The sequence below is a fragment of the Nelumbo nucifera genome, chromosome 3, assembly GCF_055504915.1.
Source record: "Nelumbo nucifera cultivar China Antique chromosome 3, China Antique-T2T, whole genome shotgun sequence".
Classification (NCBI taxonomy): Eukaryota; Viridiplantae; Streptophyta; class Magnoliopsida; order Proteales; family Nelumbonaceae; genus Nelumbo; species Nelumbo nucifera.
The window spans coordinates 63616118-63639655 of record NC_142651.1 but is presented as its reverse complement, the minus strand read 5'-3'; the positions used below and the strand labels follow the sequence as shown (position 1 = coordinate 63639655).

Sequence of the window (23538 nt, the reverse complement as noted above, 5' to 3'; positions counted from 1 at the left end):
GAAGTCATAGTTAAATAATAAAACTCTAAAATAGATATAAATAAAAAATTACAAAAACTATCATACCTGGGTATCTGTACATACCTAGCATACTGGTGTCAGATATGACACTTATACTGGATACTACATGGATTCTTCTAGGTGCTCTATAGCATTAAAAGTTTTAAAATATGTAAGTTTGTATGTTTAACAAATTAAATTATACTATAAAATAATGTACAAGTTAAAGATTTAATTACAGATGTGAAGACATATTGCTTTAAAAATGATATTTAGCTCCAAAAGGTAACACATCATATAAGCATATTACATGGGATACCCATACCTGTATCCATGTCAGGATTATTTAGGAAATGGAGAATCAAATTCCTGTTTCCTGTATATATATATATATATATAATATATATATATATATATATCCAGGCCAAATAAGAGCCAGAGGGAGGATTGTTGCAGTTCTTTCGTGATGAAGCTGGTCTGTATTCTGTGGAATTGCAATTCGTCCAGGTTTCAGTGCACTTCAGGTTTTGTTTATCTTATTGTTCGTTCTCCCCCCACCCCTGAAAAGAAAGAAGGATACTATTGCTTGTTTGCATTCTCGTTTCATTCTCCCTCCTCTTTATACATTTCATGTTCTCATGATCTTCACTTAGAAAGTGTTGTTTATTTTATATGTGATGCTGCGCGATCCGGGGAGCTAACCCGGCGGGAACACTCCGATGCCATAGTAGGTCGGCCGATCACCCATGCCCTACTTGCGAGACTCAAGCTGGTCACCCCGCGCTATCCCGATTCCGAAGTCTGTGGGGAACTTCATTGCCAGATAATAAGTGGAGACCACAACACGTAGGGCATGGGTGATCGGCCGACCTACTATGGCATTGTACGGGAAGGGGGTTGCGACCACTAAGAAGTCGTGGTTGAGCCTCACTATGCTAGGCCAAGTGCCGACTTCCACAGGTATTGTAGTCCTTCCTAGGGGCCTGACTTCCTCTCCGCTGAAACTTACCAGGGAGTATTTGTGGGCTTCAAGTCGCTTTCTTGGAGCTGGAGCTAGTCGAATGCTGCTTTGAAAACTGTAGAGAACAATGATGTGAGCCCCACAGCTACGGTTCCACTGTGTTCGTAGGGTAGAAGGTGTTCTTGAAGGGATGGGATATCCATCACATGGACGCCCAAGTCTTGCGGAATGGATAGGGCGAATTTCAAAAATTTGTCCCATCTTTGCAGGGAATCGAATTCCCTATATTTAGAAAAACATGTTTTTCAAGGATCAATCTTGAATCAAGAACCAAACCAGATCTGAACCAAAAGGAGTAGGAGGGAGGATGTACCTGATACAGAGAAACAATATCTCCCAATGGAGGTGTTCACGCCCAAGGAAGGATCCAAAATCTGCTCCCACTGAAGATGGCGCAGTGCAGGATGGAGCAGAATCAGCAATGTTCTTCCAAAAGAACTTGACCCTTCGCAAGAATCAACTGGACGGCTTGTGAGTACAGCTCCAACCAATCTTTTCCCAAAAGATTGGAATCATGATCAAATCTTGATTTCTCCCAAGAACTGGAGATCGAACTGAAGGTGAAGGCGGCGGCAAGAAGTAGGCGGCAAAAGAGAATTCGCAGGGTGCAGAAATCTCTCTTCTTGTGATTTTCAGCTCTGAAGAAAATTGAACATCAAAATACTAACTATTGCCGCCCCTTTATTCTTTCATAATCTTAAAGGGATCAGCTCCTAATCCCATTAGGAGTTGCTAATCCAAATCATATTTGGATTAAAAGTCCCTTTAAGTGATAAGGGATAACCCTTATCTTATCTGCAGATCAGATCAGCCATCTCCTAAACTAATTAGGAGGCTTCCAGATCTAAATCTCATTTAGATCTTGGACTCTCCAAGTGGATAGGGTCTACGCCCAATCCTATCAGTTGATCCATCTCAGAATTCGCCCCCATTAATTGACTGATCAAATCAACCCAGTTCGAAATGGGCTTAAGGCCCATTTAAGGTTATGTACTCACTTAGCCTTCCAAACTGCTGCCCAGTTGGGCTTCCTTGTATGGCGTGGGACCCAAACATTGATCTACACATCAGCCACATGGGTTCAGCCCAGCCTTTGTTACAAGGCCTGGCCGAATACACTATTATGGACAGTGCACCCCCTGAAACCCATCTTGTGGGCTCTATGGGCCCAACACTTACCCTAGGTGGTCCCTGGGCCAAGCCACCTTGTAACACCCAGGGACTGTGGGCAGATGCAAGATTAGCCCATCAGGTATTATTCTCAATGGTCTTACACTTAACCTCTCAGCCCATAATGATCAAACACTGCCCGACAAGGGAGGACCTCTCCCTCGATTGCAAGGAACAGTGTTGCACTCTCCGCTTACATGGATCCCGGGAATTAAAACCTTTTGCAAATCATTTCGAAACCATAACATATATATATATATATATATATATATATATATCTTTATATAAATATATTTTGCAAAACAAAATCTCAACAATTGAAATCGGCTGCCGGCAGTCTTGGTTTCCATCAGAGAGAGTGCATCCCCGATCATTACCTTTGTCCGACAAAGGGGCTGATCCTGTCACTATGATCACCCACTCAGATGAATTCTCGGACTGTCCCAACATACCCAGGTTTTGACCCCCACTAAGGATCTCACTGATTGGTACATCAAAGACAGCCCAATCCGACACCTAGTGTAGTATCATAATCGAGTCTAGGGGTTAGGTGTAACTTTCCAGTTTTGCCCATCTATCTCCAAGGTCCAAGGCAATACTGGAAATCTGGTCCAGTTTAAAGGTTCTATTAATCGTACACTGCATGTGCTTCGGGTCTAACCCTAGTAGCTGAGACAAGCCACCCCAACAGTTGGCCGCACACTAGTGTCAGCCTTGGCAGGATAAATCTCCCCAGACTTACCCAATGGCTGTGAACATTCTAAACTAACACAAGTCTCATTAAGTGTCCAGTTTAAGGGTATTACACAGAAACACACCACGGGAACATGAATCAAATGTGTACTTTATTCATTTACAATAAATTCATAATGTACATAATTCTGATTGAAGCTAAGGGCATACAACTGTCTAACAGTTCGAGTACCTGAATGTCCTTTTCAACTCTTGTGTTCTACTACTTCTCCTCCCTCTTCCTCCTCTTTTCTCCTTACCTTCCTTCTTATTTTCGCACCTGAAATCCATTAAGGTACAAGACTGATAACAGTCCTGAACTTCTACTTGGTATCAGAGCTAGGGTTTCTCATGTGAGTCTAGTCCAGCCGACCACATGAGAATCATCTAAGGCTGGAAGCTGAGAAAGTAGAGTTCGTTGACTGGTTCTTGGAGATCTCCAGAGGATTAGCAGCTGTTTGAAGAATTGCCACAGTTGCAGCAAGTTGGTGATCAAGAAGAATCAGAGAAGGCTAGGGTTCGGGTAACCTTGGAAGGCAGCGAACAACATCCTATTGTAAGTTTTTTATTTTCTGAGAGAAGTACTATCAGAGAAGATAGGTTGGACCTATCTAGCAAGGGCGGCCGAACAACTCTAGGGTTTTATCTTTCTATTCTCTGGGGTTTTGTCTTAAGCATGCGGCAAACCCAAGTGCTGGACTGCACCTTGTGATCTAATACTACAACAAACCCTAATAGTTCTCAACATTGATCAGTTTTAGGATTGCATATTAACCCTACTACAAACCTTATCCGTACGGTACTGTCTGGAGTGTACGGCTGAGAGTTTACTTTTAGGACTGACTAAAACCCCAATTCGGCTTCAGCATATTAGATTGTTCTACAAACTGTTTTTCAGTTTTCTTTTGGGGTTTCGAACTCTTCTAAGGGGGTGAAAACAGTTCGGACTGTTGTTGTTGTGTGTGGTTACTGATTCCATATCAGTTTTATACCTGTTTCATGTACATCCACTGTGAGTACAGATTGGTTCTATACTGATTTTGTGATTGTGGTTGATAGTCCAAGTGTTGTTTTTGACTGTAGCAACCCTAATTTTGAGACTTCTGGTTCTTGACCGAAATGGAGTTTAAGAATCAGGCAGAAGGCAGTATTGGGAACAGCAGTTACGTGGTATATGGGCATTGTAAGAAACCCAAACACACAAAAGAAACATGTTGGAAGCTACATCCTTATTTGGTCCCGGCAAAGTTAAGAAGCAAGAAGGGTAACGTTGATGTGGCAGTGCATACTAATTCAGCATCCTCGTCTGGCACAAGAGGCACATTCTTAGAGACCTTAGCCGCAGTTCGGGCTGCTCTTATCCAGTTGGAAGGGGAAATTGGGAACTCAGCTCAGCCACCGCAGTCACCATTAGCCCCCGCCACATTTGCTTCCGCACATTCAGGTACTCGAGCCTCAGTCTGCCATGCCTCAGCTCCAGGTACCACTGAACCCTGTTGGGTAATAGATTCAGGTGCATCCGACTATATGACTAGCTTGCCTTCATTGTTTACCACTTATCATTTATCTTCTGGTAGGGATAAAGTATCTATTGCTAATGGCTCTCTTGTCCCCATTTCTGGCAAGGGTGACATCAAGCTATCGGATACCATCTCCTTGTCTTCTGTCTTACATGTCCCTAAACTTGATACTAACCTTCTTTCAATCAGTAATATTACCAAACACATGAACTGCTCAGTAACCTTCTACCTTAACCGTGTTAGACAGTTTTGTATGCCCTTAACTTCAATCAGAAATATGTACTTTATGAGTTTATTGTAAATGAATAAAAGTACATATTTGATTCATGTTCCCTTGGTATGTTTCTGTGTAATACCATTAAACTAGACACTTAATGAGACTCGTGTTAGTTTAAAATATTCACAGCCTGGGGAAACCTATCCTGACAAGACTAATACTGTGGTGCCACCAAGTCGGTTGGGGTGGCCTGTCTCAGCTGCCAGGGTGAGACCCTAGGCACATACAGTGTAGGATTAATAGAATCTATGAACTGGACCAGATTTCCAATATTGCCCTGGACCTTGGAAATTGATGGTCAAAACTGGAAAGTTACACCCGACCCCTAGACTCGATTATGATACTGCACTAGGTGTCGGATTGGTCTGTCTTTGATGTACCAATCAGTGAGAGCCTTAGTGGGGGTCAAAACCTGGGTATGTTGGGACAGTCTGAGAATTCATTTGAGTGGGTTATCATAGTGACAGGATCAGCCCCTTTGTCGGACAAAGGTAATGATCGGGGATGCACTCTCACTGATGGAAACCAAGACAGCCGGCAGCCGATTTCAATCGTTGAGATTTGTTTTGCAAAGTATATTTTATATAAGATATAAAAATATATATATTATGGTTTCTAAAATGTTTGCAAGAAGGTTTTAATTCCCGGGATCCATATAAGTAGAGAGTGCAACACTGTTCCTTGCAGCCGAGGGAGAGGTCCTCTCTTGTCGGGCAGTGTATGATCATTATGGGCTGAGAGGTTAAGTGTAAGACCATTGAGGATAATACCTGATGGGCTAATCTTGCATCTGCCCACAATCCCTGGGTGTTACAAGGTGGCTTGGCCCAGGGACCACTTAGGGTAAGTGTTGGGCCCATAGAGCCCATTTGATGGGTTTCAGGGGGTGCACAGTCCATAACAGTGTATTCGGCCAGGCCTTGTAATAAAGGCTGGGCCGAACCCATGTGGCTGATGTGTAAATCAATGCTTGGGTCCCACACCATACAAGGAAGCCCAACTGGGCAGCAGTTAGGAAGGTTAAGTGAGTACATAAGCTTAATGGGCTTAAAGCCCATTTCGAACTGGACTATTTAAATAGTTTTTTATGGGGCGAATTCTGAGATGGATTAGCAGATAGGATAGGATCTTGACCCTATCCACTCAGAGAGTCCAGATCTGAATGTGATTCAAATCTAGAAACCTCCTAATGAGATTAGGAGAAAGCTAATCTAATCTGCAAATAAGATAAGGGTTTATCCTTATCACCTAAAAAGAAGGCTGATCCAAATATGATTTGGATAAGCAGCTCCTAATTGGATTAGGAGCTGATCTTTTTAGGTTAACAAAAGAAAGAAGGGGGCGGCAGCTTTTAGAAGACACACATTCAGATCCTCTTTAGTGCTGAAATCACAAGAAGAGAGAATTCTGCATCCTGCGAATACTCTCTTGCCGCCTCCTTACTGCCGCCGCCATTGCCTTCAGTTCGATCTCCAGTTCTTGGGAGAAATCAAAATCTGATCTTGATACCAATCTTTTGGGAAAAGATTGATTGGAGCTGTACTCACAAGCCATCCAGTTGATTCTTGCGAAGGGTCAAGTTCTTTTGGAAAAACATTGTTGATTCTGCTCCATCCTGCATTGCGCCATCTTCAGTGGGAGCAGATTTTGGATCCTTCCTTGGGCGTGAACACCTCCATTGGGAGATACTATTTCTCCGTATCAGGTATAATTCTCTCCTACTCCTTTTTGTTCAGATCTAGTTCAGTTTATGGTTCAAGAATGATCCTTGAAAATATGATTTTCTAAATAGGGAATACGATTCCCAGTTGAAGGGAGAGAAAATTTTTTGAAATTCGCCCCCTTTTTCCGCAAGATCTGGGCGTCCATACGATGGATCTCTCATCCCTTCAGACCGGTGTGTTTTTCAGGACCTGAAGACGAAGAAGGTGATTGGGACTGGCCGTGAGACGAATGGGATCTATCTGCTCGGGGAGAGTTCTCATCGGAAAGAGTCAAGGGATAAGAAGTCACTTGTTTCCCAGAGTGTGAGTTCGGTTATGCTTTGACATAACCGATTGGGTCATTTGTCTTTTCGGTCCTTAAGGAGTCTGTTTCCTAATTTGTTTGAGTCTGTTGAGTTGTCCCAGTTGCAATGTGAAAGCTGTGAGTTTGCTAAACATTGTAGACACTCTTATTCGTTGAGCAATAAAAGGGGCAATCGTCCTTTTGATCTTGTGCATACGGATGTTTGGGGGCCTAATCACATTCCTTCCATGGGTGGGTACAGATATTTTCTGTTATTTGTTGATGACCATACCCGTTCTTCTTGGGTTTATCTTATGCGTTCACGAGATGAGGTTCCCGCCCTGACCCAAAACTTTCACCAAATGATCCTAACCCAATTTGATGCCAAGATTAAAGTTCTTAGATCTGATAATGCAAAGGAATATTTTGTTAAGCCATTGACATCTTACCTTCTTACCCCTGGGGTTATTCACCAGAGCACTTGCCCTCATACACCTCAGCAGAATGGGGTTGCAGAAAGAAAGAATAGGCACATCTTGGAGGTGGCTAGAAGCATTATGTTTACCTCCAATGTCCCTATTCGCTTCTAGGGTGATGCTATCCTCACGGCGGTATATCTTATTAATCGGGTTCCTTCCCGGGTTCTTGATATGTCATTTCCTTTTTCCCTTCTATACCCAGATGAGGAGTTGTTCACTATTCCCCTCAAAACATTCGGTTGTACCTGTTTTGTTCAGCTGCTCGGTCCCCATCACTCCAAGTTCGAACCCAAGGCCTCCAAATGCATCTTTCTTGGTTATGCACAAACTCAAAAGGGTTATTGCTGCTATGATCCCATCTCAGGGAAGAAGTTTGTATCCATGGATGTCACTTTCTTTGAGGAGACACCCTACTATTCTCGGGTCTCTCCTCAGGGGGAGAGTAGTGAGCGTGGAGATTTGGGTCCTTTTCTTCAGGGGGAGTGCAGTAGGGGCAGGGTTAATACTTTTGGGGTTGTTCCCTTACCTAATCCAGTGGGTGATGAGGGCTGCAGTAGCGAGGGTGGTCAGGGGGATCGGGAGTTGAGAGTCTATCACAGGCGATGCAGGCAGGTTGATCCCGATCATCAGCAGTCCCGGCCAGCTCCAACCTCTTCTATGGCTCCAAGTCCAGATATTACAGTCCCAGGGCCCACAGAGACTCCTTCCATTGTTGCTACCTCACCCCCTGCAGATGACCTTGACCTTCCCATTGCCATCCGTAAAGGAAAATGGCATTGCACCACATCTACAGCCCACTACATCTCCCAGTTTTGTCCTATGATCGCCTATCTCCCTCCTACAGGTCCAATCTCACTTCCATTGCTAATGTCCCTATTCCAAGAACAGTGCAAGAAGCCCTACCAGTCCCGGAGTGGAGAGGTGCAATGCAAGTTGAAATGGATGCCCTGTTGAAAAATAATACCTGGGAGCTAGTTGACTTGCCCAAAGGAAAGAAACCAGTTGGATGCAGATGGGTATTTACTGTGAAGCACAATGCGGATGGTTCCATTGAGAGGTACAGAGCTCGGCTAGTTGCAAAAGGGTTCACTCAGACGTATGGTATAGATTACTTGGAGACATTTGCCCCGGTAGCCAAGATGACCACCATTCGGGTTCTATTATCTCTTGCAGCAAACTACACTTGGCCTTTGTACCAAATGGATGTTAAAAATGCCTTCCTGAATGGGGACTTGCAGGAAGAGGTTTACATGCAGTTGCCTCCTGGATTCTATGATACAGAGGCAGGTAAAAAGGTCTGCCGGCTCAATAAGGCATTGTATGGTTTGAAGCAGTCACCTAGAGCTTGGTTCGACAGATTCAGACTAGCTCTTGGAAAGTTCGGTTATGTACAGGCCCAGTCAGATCATACACTGTTTATCAAGAGGGTGGAGTCTTCACTGACACTACTTGCAGTATATGTTGATGATATTGTGGTGACAGGAAATGACAGCCATGAGATTGAGTCCCTCAAACAGCTCCTTCATCAAGAGTTTGAGGTGAAAGATCTGGGTACACTACGGTATTTTTTGGGTATCGAGGTTGCTAGATCTAAACAGGGGATCTTTGTCTCTCAGAGGAAATATGTTCTAGATCTGTTGGCTGAAACTGGAAAGCTAGGTGTCAAACCTGCAGATACACCCATTGAACAGAACCACAGGATTAGTGCAAAGAGTGGGGAGTTGTTTGAAGACAAAGTTATGTTCCAACGGTTAGTGGGAAAGCTCCTATATCTATGCCTCACTCGGACAGATATCAGTTATGCAGTTAGTGTTGTCAGTCAGTACATGCATTCTCCTAGAACCACGCACCTTCTAGCAGCAGAAAGAATACTAGCATACTTGAAGAGATGCCCGGGTAGAGGTATACTGTTCAAGAACAATAACCACATGAAGGTGGAAGTCTATACGGATGCCGATTGGGCTGGGAGTGTAGATGACAGAAGGTCTACCTCTAGATATTGTGCTCTTGTGGGAGGTAACCTGGTCTCTTGGAGGAGTAAGAAACAGAGTGTTGTCTCCCGATCTAGTGCTGAAGCTGAGTACAGGTCAATGGCTAACGGAGTGGCTAAAATTCTTTGGCTGAGATCCCTACTTGAGAAGTTGGGTATTGAGTATGAGAAGCCCCTGATGCTGTATTGTGATAATCAAGCGGCTATTAATATAGCACACAACCCGGTGCAGCATGACAGAACTAAACACATTGAAGTTGATCGACACTTTGTATGAGAGAGGGTCTCATCACAAGAAGTGTGTCTCCCATACATCACCTCCAACATGCAGTTGGCAGATATCCTCACCAAAGTTGTACCACGGAAGAAGCTAGAGGCGGATCTATCCAAGTTGGGAATGATAAACAATTATTCCCAACTTGAGGGGGAGTGTAGAGAACACTGATGTGGGCCCCACAGCTACGGTCCCATTGTGTTCGTAGGGTAGAAGGTGTTCTTGTCTTCCTAGGGTTAGCTATTGGTCATTTAGTTGATACAGTTGTGTTATTTATTTCAGTCTTTTTGCTTTATTTGTTATGTAAAGACTAAGGGCAAATCTGTCCTTTCCATGTAATGAGCATAACCTATAAATATTAATTAAAGTGGCAGCGGCAGAATATTAATACTGCTGATTCTGCTCCATCCTGCACTGCGCCATCTTCAGTGGGAGCAGTCTTTGGATCCTTCCTTGGGCATGAACACCTTCGTTGGGAGATATTATTTCTCCGTATCAGATATAACCCTCTCCTACTCTTTTTGGTTCAGATCTGGTTCAGTTTATGGTTCAAGATTGATCCTTGAAAATATGATTTTCTAAATAGGGAATGCGATTCCCAGTTGAAAGGGAGAGAAAAATTTTTGAAATTCGCCCCCTTTATTCCGCAAGATTTGGGCGTCCATACAATGGATCTCTCATCCCTTCAGGTCATCCATCTCCCAAGGCTCTCAAGCTACTAGTTCCTTCTTTGAGTCATTTGTCTTCTTTGCATTGTGAGTCGTGTCAATGTGTGAAACACCACCGGTTTTCCTTTAGCCCTAGGGTTGATAGTCATATGTTGTGTCCTTTTGCTTTAGTCCATTAAGATGTTTGAAGTCCGATTAGAATTGAGTCATGTAATGGTTACAAGTATTTTGTCATTTTTGTTGATGACTGTTCAATGATGAAATGGATATATTTAATGAAAGAAATGAGTGAATTATTTTTATTTTTCAAAAGTTCCATGCTGAAATACGTACGCAATTTGGTGTTCCAATAAAAATTGTTCGTTCAGATAATTGCCGAGAATACTTTCTTACTTCCTTTCAACGATATTTGGCACAACACGGCATCATTCATCAAACTTTATGTGCATCCACCCCTTAACAAAATGGGGTGGTTGAACGAAAGAGCCATCATCTTCTTGAGACTGCTCGGTCTCTCCATCATATGAACGTTCCTAAACATTTTTGGAGTGATGCAATGTTTACGGCTTGTTTTCTCATTAATCAAATGCCCTCATTCATCCTTCGTGGTCAGTCTCCCTTTTCTATTTTGTTCCCAACTTTGTCTCCATTTCCATTAACTCTCCGGGTCTTTGGGTGTGTGTGATTTGTTTATAATTTGGGCCCTGGTTTAGACAAGTTGGACACACATTCTATTAAGTGTATCTTCCTTGGCTATTCTCGGACCCAGAAAGGGTATAAGTGTTACAATCCTATCACTTAGAAGTCATTTGTCTACCCTGATGTCACTTTTTTTGAGTTCATGTCGTTCTTCTCAGGTCCTGATGTATCGTCCTCTTCTCCATTGATCCCTCTTCCTCTTTTAGTTGGTGATCCCAGTCCAGTTGTTCCTGTTATGACTAAGCCTTCACCTCCTCTATTGCAGATTCCTACTAAACGACTACCGATTCGGTATGTGTATACTCATCGATAGACACCAGCACCTCCTATGGTTCCTACCTCGTCTACGGATCCTATAGTAGCTCTTATCCCAGAGTTGTCTACCTCTTCTGACCTTGATCTTCCCATTTCATTGCAGAAAAGTAAACGTAGTTGTACCTTATATCCCATATCCAATTATGTTTCTACCTCTCACCTTTCCACTTCACATAGTCAATTTGTTTCTTTGTTGTCCTTTATATCTATACCCAAGGATGTATAGGAGGATCTTACTGAAGGGATGAGAGATCCATCATATGGATGGCCGAACCCTGCAGGAAGGTTGGGCGAAATTTCAAAAATTTCTCTCTCCCCCATCTGGGAATCGCATTCCCTATTTTGGAAAACTGCATTTTCAATGATCAATCTTGAACCAAACCGGACCAGATCTGAAAACAAAAGGGAGAGGGATATACATGATACGAAGTAGCAGTAACTCCTAATGAAGGTGTTCATGCCCAAGGAGAAAACAAAAAACTGCTTCCACTGAAGATGACACATTGTAAGGTGAAGCAGGATCAACAGGACGGCTCTTCAGCAAGAATGGAGTAGAGGGCTAGTGAGCACATGATTTCAGATTGCTTCTTCTACCAAAAAGCAATATCGAGAACAATTCTTGATCACTCCCACAAGTGGAGATCGAACTGGGTAGGGCAGCAAGAATAGGGAAGAAATCTGCAATTTGTTGTGTCTTGTCTGGTGTATTTTGCATGTTCGCCCTGCTCTCTTATTTAGTCTTAAAGAGACAACCTCTTAATCTGATTAGGAGTTTCCTGATCCAAATCTTTATTTGGATCTGGACTCTTTAAGTGATAGGGATAATCCCTTATCTTATCTGTGGTTCAAAATCAACTTAATCCTAATCAAATTAAGAGTTTCCTTATCCAAATCTTTATTTGGATCTGGACTCTTTAAGTGATAAGAATAATCCCTTATGTTATCTGTAATTCAAGATCAACTTAATCCTAATCAAATTAAGAGTTTCCTGATCCAAATCTTTATTTGGATTTGGACTCTTTAAGTGGATATGACTTATCCTCTTATCCTTATCTGCTACTCCAAAACCCAGATTCGCCCCTATTTAATTAATCTAATTAACCCAGTTCGAAATTGGGCGTTATGTCCATTAAGTTTATGTGTTCACTTAACCTCTTAACCTGCTGCCCAGTTGGCTCTTTTTGTATGGCGTGGGACCCAAACATTGATCTACACATCAGCCACATCGGTTCTGCCCAGCCTTTATTACAAGGCCTAGCCGAATTCACTGTAGGTCATAGTAAACCCCTGAGTCCATCACCATGGGCTCTTAATGGGTCCAACATTTACACTAAATGGTCATTGGGTCAAGCCATCTTGTAAAAACCCCAAGATTGTGGGCAAATGCAAGATTAGCCCATCAGGTATTACCCTCAATGGTCTTACACTTAACCTCTCAGCCCATAATGATCAAACACTACCCGACAAGAGAGGACCTCTCCCTTGGTTGCAAGGTACAGTGTTGCACTCTCTACTCACATGGATCCCGGGAATTAAAACCTTTTGCAAAACATTTTGAAACAATAATATATATATAAATACATTTTGCAAAAACAAATTTCAACGGTTGAAATCAACTGTCGGCAGTTTAGGTTTCCATCAGAGAGAATGCATTCCCCGATCATTCACTTTTTCCGACAAAGGGGCTGATCCTGTCACTATGATCACCCACTCAGGTGAATTCTCAGACTGTCCCAACATACCCAGGTTTTGACCCCCTCTAAGGATCTCATTAATTGGCATAGAAAAGACAGTCCAATCTGACACCTAATGCAGTACCATAATCGAGTCTAGGGGTCAGGTGTAACATTCCAATTTTTCCCATCTATCTTCAAGGTCCAGAGCAATACTAGAATTTTGGTCCAGTTCAGGGTTTCAAGAAAACCCACATTGCATATACCTCAGGTCTCACCCTGTCAGCTGAGACAAGCCACCCCAACCAACTTGGCGGTACATCAGTGGCAGCTTTGGCAGGATAAATCTCCCCAGATCTATCCAACGGCTGGAAGATTCTAAACTAACGCGAGTCTCATAAGTGTCCAGTTTATGGGTATTACACAGAAACACCCCACAATGACATGAATCAATTATGTACTTTATTCATTTACAATAAATGTCAAAAGATACATCAATCTGATTGGAGCTAAGGGCAAAACTGTATAACACTTCAACTGGGTGGCGTCAAGCAATGGAGGAGGAACTCTCCGCTCTTCAACACAATTACATGTGGGCATTCACCACTCTCCCTCCATGTAAGCATGTTCTTGGTTGTAAATGGATGTATACTATTAAATATTTACCAGATGGTAGTGTGGAATGGCTGAAAGCCCAATAGGTTGCTAAGAGTTACTCTAAATTATATGGTAAGGTGTGTAAACTCAAGAAAGCAATTAATGGGCTGAAATAGTCCCCTCATGCTTGGTTTGGGAAGTTCAGTAAAGTGGTGAAAGATTTTGGAATGAAACAATGTTAGGTCGACCAGTCAGTGTCCAGCTATTAGTGGTTTGTATGGATGATATAGTCATAATTGGTAGTGACAGACAAGGGATTGACAAGCTAAAAGTGTTTATGCAAGACCATTTCCAAACAAAAGATCTTGAGAAGTTGAAGTATTTCTTGGGTATGGAACTTACTAGGTCGAAACAAGGTATAAATTTGTGCCAAAGAAAATATGTTCTTGATTTATTGGAAGAAACAAGACTGTTAGGTGCTAAACCAGCTGAAACACCCATGGAACCAAATGCTAAGTTGAATAGTGATACAGGTGAAATGTTTGATAATCCTGGAAGATATAGGTGGTTAGTGGGGAATCTAAACTACCTAACCATTACTAGACCAGATATCTCCTTTGTCATCAGTGTAGTGAGCCAATTTATGCAAAATCCCCAAGTACCTCATTGGGATGCGGTTCTTAGAATTGTGAGGTACTTGAAGGGAGCTCCAAGTCATGGGTTGTTGTACAAGCCAGGAGGAAGTCTTGAGATAGTTGGGTATACATATGTAGAATGGGCAAGCTCGGCGTCTAACAAGATATCCACTACAGGTTATTGCACGTTTCTTGCAGGGTCATGGCACACACCACATGTGAATTAGTATAGTTAAAAAATCTTCTGCAGGAAGTTGGATTCTCAATGAGCAAAACTATGAGATTGTACTATGACAACCAAGCCGCAATCCACATCTCATCAAATCCAATTTTTCAAGAGAAGACAAAACACATAAAGGTTGATTGCCATTTTGTAAGGGAGAAAGTCCTTACTAGAGAAATAAGCACAGAGCATGTGAGTTAGGGTGATCAATGGGCAAACTTGTTCACAAAAGGTTTGAGTTCAAGGAGAGTGAACTATATATATAACAAGTTGGGATTATATGACATATATTCTCCAGCTTGAGGGGGAGTGTTAGAGTCGGTTGAGTTGGGATAACTTAGACTTTTCATTATACTTTAAGTAGTGACTTGTCAATTCTGTTTTGTTTTAAATTACTTGTCCCATACTTAAATAGGGTTATAAATGACTTTGTATCCTTAATTGATACAATAAATTGTTATGGTCGACTGGGAGAGGTTGAGACTCTCTAGTTCGACAGATTTCTCCTCTCTCTCTCTCTCTCTCTCTGAACAGACTTTATCTGAACCATCAAAACATGATGCCATAAGAAAGTACTAAACCAATTACCTTGTATGCATCATCTTTCAAGGATTGAAGATTTTCCAACTTCAGCTTATATGTCTTTATCTCCTGAGCCTGATCCTTGTGAAGCTTTTTTATGACCTCCAAAGCTTTTGTATACCTGATAAATAAGTATGAACAAAATTTTAAACCAAGCAATAGAAACTAAAGTTATGCAGTAAATATGCTTATAAAACTTATGGACATGGAATTTTTTTCAATCAGAAACATCAGCCAGAATTCCTTAATGAAATGAGAAGATACCGCAACATAAATACAGAATTCGCTTCAAAGTAGAGGAATCAGTCTGGATAACTATTGCTATATGTGTAAGTCAGATGAGGAAACTATTTTCCATCTGTTCTCCTGCCAGTTAATGAATTTCATCTGGAGATTCTACTCCTTCCTCTTTGGGACCCCCATCTTCCAGCCATCAACATCAGCAGAGATTTTCTCTACCTGGCCAAAGTTCAGAGGAAGTATGAAAGCTAAAATTGTCTGGAGCTGCATTCCCTTTTGCAGTTTGCTGGTCTCTGTGGTGGGAAAGGAATAGGAGGCTCTTCGAGGGAAAGGAAAGAAGTATTTAAGTGATTGTAGCTTTGGTAGGCAAACTCATCACAAGTTGGGTCATCTCCTTTGAAGAATTTGAGCAAATCAGCCCTTCAGACTTTGCTGAGATTTTTTGAGACATTCTTGAGATCCAAACTTGTAATGTGAATCACTTGAGTCTGGACTGAAGTTTTTGATGTATGTTTTCTCTTTGTTGTGGGGTGTCATCTTGACACCTGATCAGAACGTACCTGTTTTTTCCTTTTAATAATTTTTTTCTTCTTTACTCTTTAAAAAAAAAGGTTATGGAGCTGGTGGTAAGGGAGCTGAAAAGGAGAACTGGGGGGAAGTTGATATTGATGATACAACTTATGGTTCAGATATTAGGGTAGAAACTGGAAATGGTAAGAACTATTCAGAGGATGCAGAGGTTAAGAAAGAAAATTATCAAAGTGGGAAAGGAGAAAGAGAAAAGGAAGGATGTGAGATTTCTTGTTCCAAGGTGTAGTGGAGAAAAGGGAGTTGCAGAACCAAACCTTTGCATGAAGACAAGGTGTCTGAATCTGAATCAGAAAAAGGACTTGGAATCAAACGAGGAGTCATAATTGATGAAGTCCCTGAATTAGGAAGGTCAAACAATTTGGAGATGGTGGTGAATAAAGAGATGGAGGTGAGGTAAAACCCTGGGCTAATTTTTTCTCAAGAGGGAGAAACAGGGAAGACTTTTATGCTGTGTTTGGTTTGAAGGAAAAAGTAGGGAAAGGAAGGCTACCTTTTCCTTCAAACCAAACATAGCCTTAAGGAATTGGAGGAGAAATATTGTATACCTTCAATATACAAGGACAAAAAAGTTATCTGGGAGATTGGCAATAACATCAAAGATCTTGACATAAAAAATGATTCAAGGTCTGTTGAAAAAGTTGGGGATGGTCCAAAAGAGAATTGTGAGTTGGTGGTAGACCAATTTTTTGAGAAGAATGTGGTCTTAGAGTTAGAAATAATCAATGACAGATTCAAGGATTTGAAGACCCCCATGAATATCTCTAATACAATTAGAAGGTTCAGGAGTAAGAAAAATGTTTGAACTGTTCATGCATCAAAAATCTTCACTAGATTGAGGGGGGGGTTATTTGGGGTTGGACCTAATAAGAAAGAGGTTTGTGATGCAGCCACTGAAGCTGCTGAGTAATGGGGCAAGTGTTGGGCAATACTACAGTTTTGTGTTTGTAGGGCGTAGGACCATTTCATTAGATGTAGGGTTGATTATTGAGGGTAAGCTGGTCAGCGATTGTTCAGGGATGAGTGTTCCTTCATCTTATCTTGGGGTTGGAGGGTTATTATTTCGAAGCCTACAGGGGTTGGTTTCTTGGGATTGCTCTTGTTTTTGTTCTGGAGGTGTTTTTTTTTTCGTAAGATGAATTAATTTCATTAGAATATGGATAAAATCAGGTACAAGTGTCTTATGGAGAGGCACGAGCTGTGACCTCTCCACACAATCAAAACCAAAAACAGATTACAACTGTTTACTCCAACACTTTGTGCTTTAGTGAATAAGCTGAGGATAAATTAATATACCGTAAATAGTTTATTATTTAATTATTTTATCAATTAAAATACAAAGCAATGTCGTTCAATTCGACAACTTCATCCATTATCAAATTGCCCCCAAGAAACATGCAAAGTTAACTTGGTAAGCATATCAAAATTTTTTATGCCTTAATGCAATTCCACTTCCTGTCACACTTAATCTTCCAAGTAATCAAGTTAACATTCCACATTTTCCATCTAAACACATATCAATATAATACATATAATCAAGTCAGATTTGGATTGCATCCATCTACATCTGAATCCAATCGGATCTAGGGGTCTCAGATTAGATTTGGATACTACTGAACTCAGATTGGATTTGGATCTAATCCAAATCTCCTTTGTTGTCTTTAAAATAAAGAAAATTTTATTAAAAAAAGTTAAAGACAAATTACTTTTGAACTTATATAATAAATTTATGTAAAAATGAATTATCAAATTTATTAGTTATAAATTGTATATAATTACAAATATATATCATTTATGCATACTCAACTATATAATACCATATATTAATTGGATCAGATAGAGTTGAATCTACATCCAATCTAATTATTAAATGGAAGCAGGTTCTAAAATACAAATCCAATCCAATTATGTAAATAGATTATCTGAATGCGAAATAATTTGCATTTCGAACTTTCAAAGTCCATTTACAGCCCTAATAGCCTCCCATTCATAAAAAGGAGTAAATAAATTTCAATTCAAAATATATGCAAAGGGTGTGTCCCACTCTAGCTCTCAAATCATGTTGCTTCCTAATTCAAGTTGGAAAGTTAGCTCATATCCTTTAATAACAAATCAAATCTAATTTTAGTTTGCTAAAAAAACCCAGCATTAATGCTTTCAAGACATTAAATTGATGTGGGTTCCATTCTTAAAGATCAAGCGGGCTATCCAATTACAAATTAAACATAATTCAGTGTCCTAAATCAAATAAAGAACTCAGACTAAATGCTTCAAGACATGCCACTTGAATAGTAGGTCTCAGGTCTCAAACAAAAAACTATATACAAGCTTTCCTGTACTGAGTACTGGGTCATTAACTAGTAGGTATCCAATTGTAAAATGAATTCCAACTAATGTGACAATGCTCTTTCAACTCAAAGGTATGCATGCACTTTATAGAACCTTCACAATGAGATGAGTTACACCAACTAGTTCTTTCCCAGGGTCACATCTATAGAAAAATATTTCCTTTTTTCTTGTGCTAGGCCTTTTTTTATTGGAAATGGTCTTGTGCTAGGCAAGGTTCAAATTTTTTATATGATACGCCCCATATCAGGCATATCATATCGTATCTTTGGGGTTCCGATACACCTTCAGGATCCCTCTCTTTTTTAATAAAAAAGATATGCATAAATAATTCCCCAAAAACCATATTTTGAAAAAAAAAACTAAAAAAATATAAAAGCATGTGTTTCTACGTATCGTGACACCTCTGCCGATACACAAGGGCGTATCTATACTTTGAACCATGGTGCTAGGCCATTTGCACGACCAATTTTTAAGAGTTTCTCTTATAATCAAGGGGTGGAGTGAGTAAAGATTACTTTGTGGACCTCACTATTCTCCTTTCACGATTGTTGGGGACAATAGCATGTTTTTTCTTTATATGTACAGTTTCTTGTAGAACTGATAATTATATAAATCAGCTCCAATACCTTCATTACAATAGCACGTTTTTTGTAATGAAGGTATCATTACAAAAAAAAAAAAAACTTTAATTTCACCTGGACCATTAAAAATATGCAGAATGGCAATAAACTTTATCTCAATTCAAAGTGCAACAACAGATACTTATGAGTGAAGATAATATAGGGGATTACCGAGTAGCAGAGAAGATGTCATCAAACTTCTTTTTTAATGTCGAAGGATCTTGCAATGGCCAGTTGGCCTCATCTTGGTGTACAAATATAACATTTTCTAATATAGCCTTTGAGACACCCATTAGAGCAGGAATTTCCCTATCCATATCAGCACATCTATAACTGAGGCAAACTTTCTGCACTTCAGCCATAAACAAGGAGAAATAAAACTTAAGTAAATGCTAATATATAGATGAGACAATTTACACATAGCAGATCAATAAACCCACACTCTAAATGCCCAAACAAATTTCAACAAGAACTCAAAAGCTCTGGACAACCCCCATAAATTCCATGTATTCATCAGCACAGTAGGTGCCTAAGGCTAACCACAATCACTTAATAAGGCATAAGTATTCACCAGGGATGAGCATTGTTCAGTTAAAACCAAACCAAAAATTTTGATTCCGGTTTTTTGGTTTGGTTTTTGGTTACTTCAGTTTGGTTAATTCAGTTTTACAAAACTTCAATTTCGGTTTCTATTTTCTGGTTTGGGAATTCGGTTAACTGAAAAATCTGAATTAAGCAAATTTTGTTATTAATATATAATATTTCTTATAGGAAAGGATAACTTCATTGATGATTTTAAAAGATTACAGATTTACCACCCACAAAATGGATGGAGTATCAAAACAAAATCTTACAAACAAGACCAAAACAAAGTCTCCCTAGTAGCTCCTTGCTTAGCTAAAGTGACAGCCATTCCATTTGACGACCTTCTTACCCATTTAAAACGCACCCCAATCTCCCTTGCTAAGCTAATAATCTCTCTTAGAGGCTGTCTAAGAGACCAAACTCCCAAGTTTCCAAATTGCATCCACCCTATTACCAGCTTGGAGTCTCCTTCTGCTTCTAATTGTTGCATTCCCTATTGTTTCGCCAGTCTCAATCCTTGAAGTAAGGCCATTACTTCTCCCCTTAATGAATCTCCCATCCCAATTGGGCCTAAGTAAAGGGCCAAGACTATTCCTTCCTCATTTATGAACACACCCCTAGCTCCCAACTGACTTGGATTACCCAAGGAGCTTCCATCAAAGTTTAACTTCACCCTGAACTAAGGCGGTGGTACCCAACTTTCTTGTACCACAGGGAAGGTGGGAGAGGATACAGCTATAACACTCCAATTTCTAATTAAATCAGCTGAGAAGTCCTTGAAGAGATGTTGTACTTCTATCCTATTGTTTCTCTCCTCCCAAATTGACCAAAGGATGGATGTTCTTGTTATTCTCCACATTACCCTACCTCTTTTCCTTGGTTGTCGGAAGAAGCTAGAGTCAAAAAGGTTCAACACACCCGGGGAGTGGGGATTCCATCTGCAACCAAACAAAGAAGAAAACCAATCCCACAAATAAGAAGCAAAATGACAATAAATCAAAAGATGAATCGTCGTCTCACCATTTCTTAAGCAAAGGCAACAGACATGTGGGGAAGGGCACCAAATGATTGATGGCACCATTTGGTGCCATTTCTTAACTCACTCGAGTACAAATTAGGACTAACAAATACCATATGCAGCCCTCAAAAGGTCTTATTGCATTAAACTTATTTTCTCCTTAATCTTTTGACAAAGGGAAGTAGAGGGGAGATGTTTATCTTATGGATGATTGATGGCACCATTGCCTTTGGTCAGTATGTCTTAATATAAGAGATGCCAGAGCCTTTATCCATAGTGGGCAGACCATTCAGATGACTGCCAGTGCCCACTAATTCTTTGGCAGATAGCTTGGCTACATACTAGATAGTAGTGCAATTTCTGAATCAGACAGTTCGTTGTGCGGAACTTTATCTCTGGGGTGCACCCCTTTTACCTTGATCATTTCTTCATTAAGAAATTGGTTTCATTATTGATTAAAAAGGGGGCAAAATAATAACAGGAAAGATAGTATGGAGGATAAGACATGGATATAGAATCAAACTCAAGGGTTGAAGATACCAAACGAATTCAGGTAGATGGCATATAGGTTTCGAAGAGGAGCACAATTTTCTGGTTTAAACTATCATCCTCGTTGTCTAAGCCTTGTCCCAAGTCCCAACTATATGGAATCAGTTACATGAATCCTGTTTCCCCATTCCATTCTGTTCAGTGTCATATCCATCATCAAATTATATGTGGTTCTAGCCCCTTCAACTAGTGGGATCATCCAAGTCCTTTTCGGTCTGCCCCTAGCAGTTCTAGTCCCTTCAACTAAGTAACAAAATAGATGGTCTTCTATGCACGTGATCAACCACTTCAATCTACTTTCTCTCATTAGGAGTTGCTCCTACGTTCCTTCCTAGTACTTTCTCTCATTTTATCACCTATTGGAGTTGCTGCATGTTACTTTCCTTCCTAGTACTTAATTTCCGAACCTATTATTTCTAGTTTTACCACTCATTATCTAGCATATGCACTTCTGCCACTATTCTAACAGCATAACTCTACAAATGTTCAAACAAAACTGCAGTGACCTCTCCAGTGTGAGGATTAATTGTTTGCAAGACACTTTCAATCGCCTTGTACTCCATCTTCGAAGCCTTCTGCGTCAATTGGAACGACCTTATACAGACAACATCTTTTCCAGCTGCCGTCTTGAACCGAAGCTTTATCTGTGCCTTCGTTTCTGTTTCCCCCTCAACCTACAACCACGACCCAAATTGGAAAAAAAAAAAGAAAAATGTAAATAACCAAATACACCGTTCTAAGACACGAAATTGGAAGAAAATGAAGAGAACACAAACCCACCACACCTTAGGGTCATGAATGAAACTCTGACCAGACCTTGCATTTGGAGGTAACTCGCCAGTGCATGATAGTTTCAAGCATTCAATAATGGTCTGTGAACCAAACGAGACAACAAGAATATCAGAATGAGGAATATAACACCAGTACAATGGCCAAGGAATGAATTTATGAGGTTATTACAGTTTTTCCGGCCCCGTTGGGACCGACGATTAGGGTTAGAGGTTTGAAGAAGGTGATGACATGCTTGTTCTCCGGGTCGAAACTCCGGATGCCTTTGATTAACATCTTATCTATGGTGCTCATCTTTGCAGCTTTGGGAGCAGATTGTTTCAGTTCAGAGCGGGCGGATGAACATAACCGGAGGGTAACGCCGGCGAAGGATTTGGGAAGCCGGTGTCAGTGCCACTGTTCAAGAGTGTACAGTGCCATGAGAAGGTAGAAATGGCGGGTTAGAGGTTGGAGATTTATATTCTCTATGATACTCTGCTGCGCGGGAGCATCATCAATTGTCCGGAGTCCGGCTCAGGATTAATTTTTGTTCCTGAGGGGACAGGATCAGCTGCCCACCCCCACAATGGATCCCATTGTGCATCGGTATTCGAAAATCCAATTTAGAATTCGAGATTTCACATAATCGAATCCAATTCCATTAATTTGAATATTTAATCAGTCAAATTTGAATATTTTATTCATAGTTAATCAAATTTGAATATGACCTGATTAGATTTGATAAATATCCGAATTCGATTAATTATTTAATTCTTATATAAAATATTTAAATGTCTTGTATAATTTATATATATAATAATTAAATTATATAAATAAAATATTTATTGATTACCTAAAATAATTAATTAGTTGAAGTCGAATCGAATCGAATATTTGAATATTTAATTGGATTTAAATTTGAATATTAATTTTTAATATCCGTCAATTCGACACACGTTCCTGAGTCCCACGTAAAGGATGTCATATTCGCATGATAGGATTTTGAATACCTAATCTGTAATGGTTTAGGGTGCTCATGGTTTGACTAATCGAATTCGGGCTTTTCTAAGCCGAATTCATTTTTTATTTTTGGAAAACCATAAAACCGAGCCGATATCAATCAGTTAATCGGTTGATTGGTTCATTTTTTTACCGTTCAGTTATTTGGTTCTTTTTTATGTTTATAGCAATAATTAAGCACGTGTTGTACATGATAATTTTTTCTTTATATTAATTACTTTAGTTGAGTTTTAGATATATCATATTAAATTTGGAAATTAGCAAAAATAACAATATTATTAAAAATAAACTTAAATATTCGTAATAAATATGCACTTGCATTGCACATGAAAATTTTAAATTACAGTTGTATTGTTGTTGTTGTTATTAGGGTTGTTTCTAAGTGAGTAGGTTGGGCTTTGTTCAAGTGGATTGAATATTACCAATTTGGGTTGGTCTGGTTTATTCTAAAGGTTCAAGTAGATTGGATGGACTTGATTTTTTGCTTCTAATTGATTTGGGCTCCAAGGTGTGGGAAGGTAGGCTAAACCTATGCAGAGTGAGTGCTAATTGGTTTTGACAAGTTGGGTTTAGTTTAAAACGATAGGCCTACATGGGTTGTTGCTTAGTGGATAAGTTGGGCTTGGTTCAAGTGGGTTGAATAGGTCCAATTCGAATGATCCGGTTTATTCTAAATGGTTCAAGTGGATTGGATGAGCTTGGTTTTGGGTTCGAATTGGTTTGATTGGATTGATTGGTTTGATTGGATGAGCTTGGTTTATTCTAAATGGTTCTAATGGGCTTAGTATGGTTAAGTGTATTAAGTTCCGATGGATTTGTATAGGGTCAGATTTCATTATGGGGGTGTGGATGGTTTAAGTTGGGTTGGATTTTAAGTGATCAAGAATTAAGGCTACTGGTGCTATTGAAAAGCCAACTTTGGTTAGGTTTCCAAGTAAC

At 40.2% G+C, this 23538-nt stretch overlaps 1 protein-coding gene across 3 annotated transcripts in view; it reads right to left on the bottom strand.

The window, feature by feature from the left end:
• RAD50 (DNA repair-recombination protein (RAD50)) overlaps positions 1 to 22036 on the bottom strand; it is a 134885-nt gene extending 112849 nt beyond the window's left edge. For 2 of the 3 annotated variants that reach the window (XR_016083943.1, XM_010275775.3), the window contains exons 1-5: positions 21772 to 22035; positions 21597 to 21683; positions 21318 to 21485; positions 18831 to 19006; positions 14869 to 14983 (exon numbers count right to left, since the gene is read on the bottom strand). Coding sequence is in view for 2 of the 3 variants with exons in the window: in XM_010275775.3 (XP_010274077.1) it covers positions 14869 to 14983; positions 18831 to 19006; positions 21318 to 21485; positions 21597 to 21683; positions 21772 to 21894 (669 nt within the window). In the remaining variant the exon portion in view is untranslated. Of the gene's footprint in view, positions 1 to 14868; positions 14984 to 18830; positions 19007 to 21317; positions 21486 to 21596; positions 21684 to 21771 lie in introns of all 3 variants that reach the window. The other variant, XM_088900808.1, reaches the window with a different exon arrangement.
• Between the last annotated feature and the right edge of the window lie 1502 nt (positions 22037 to 23538).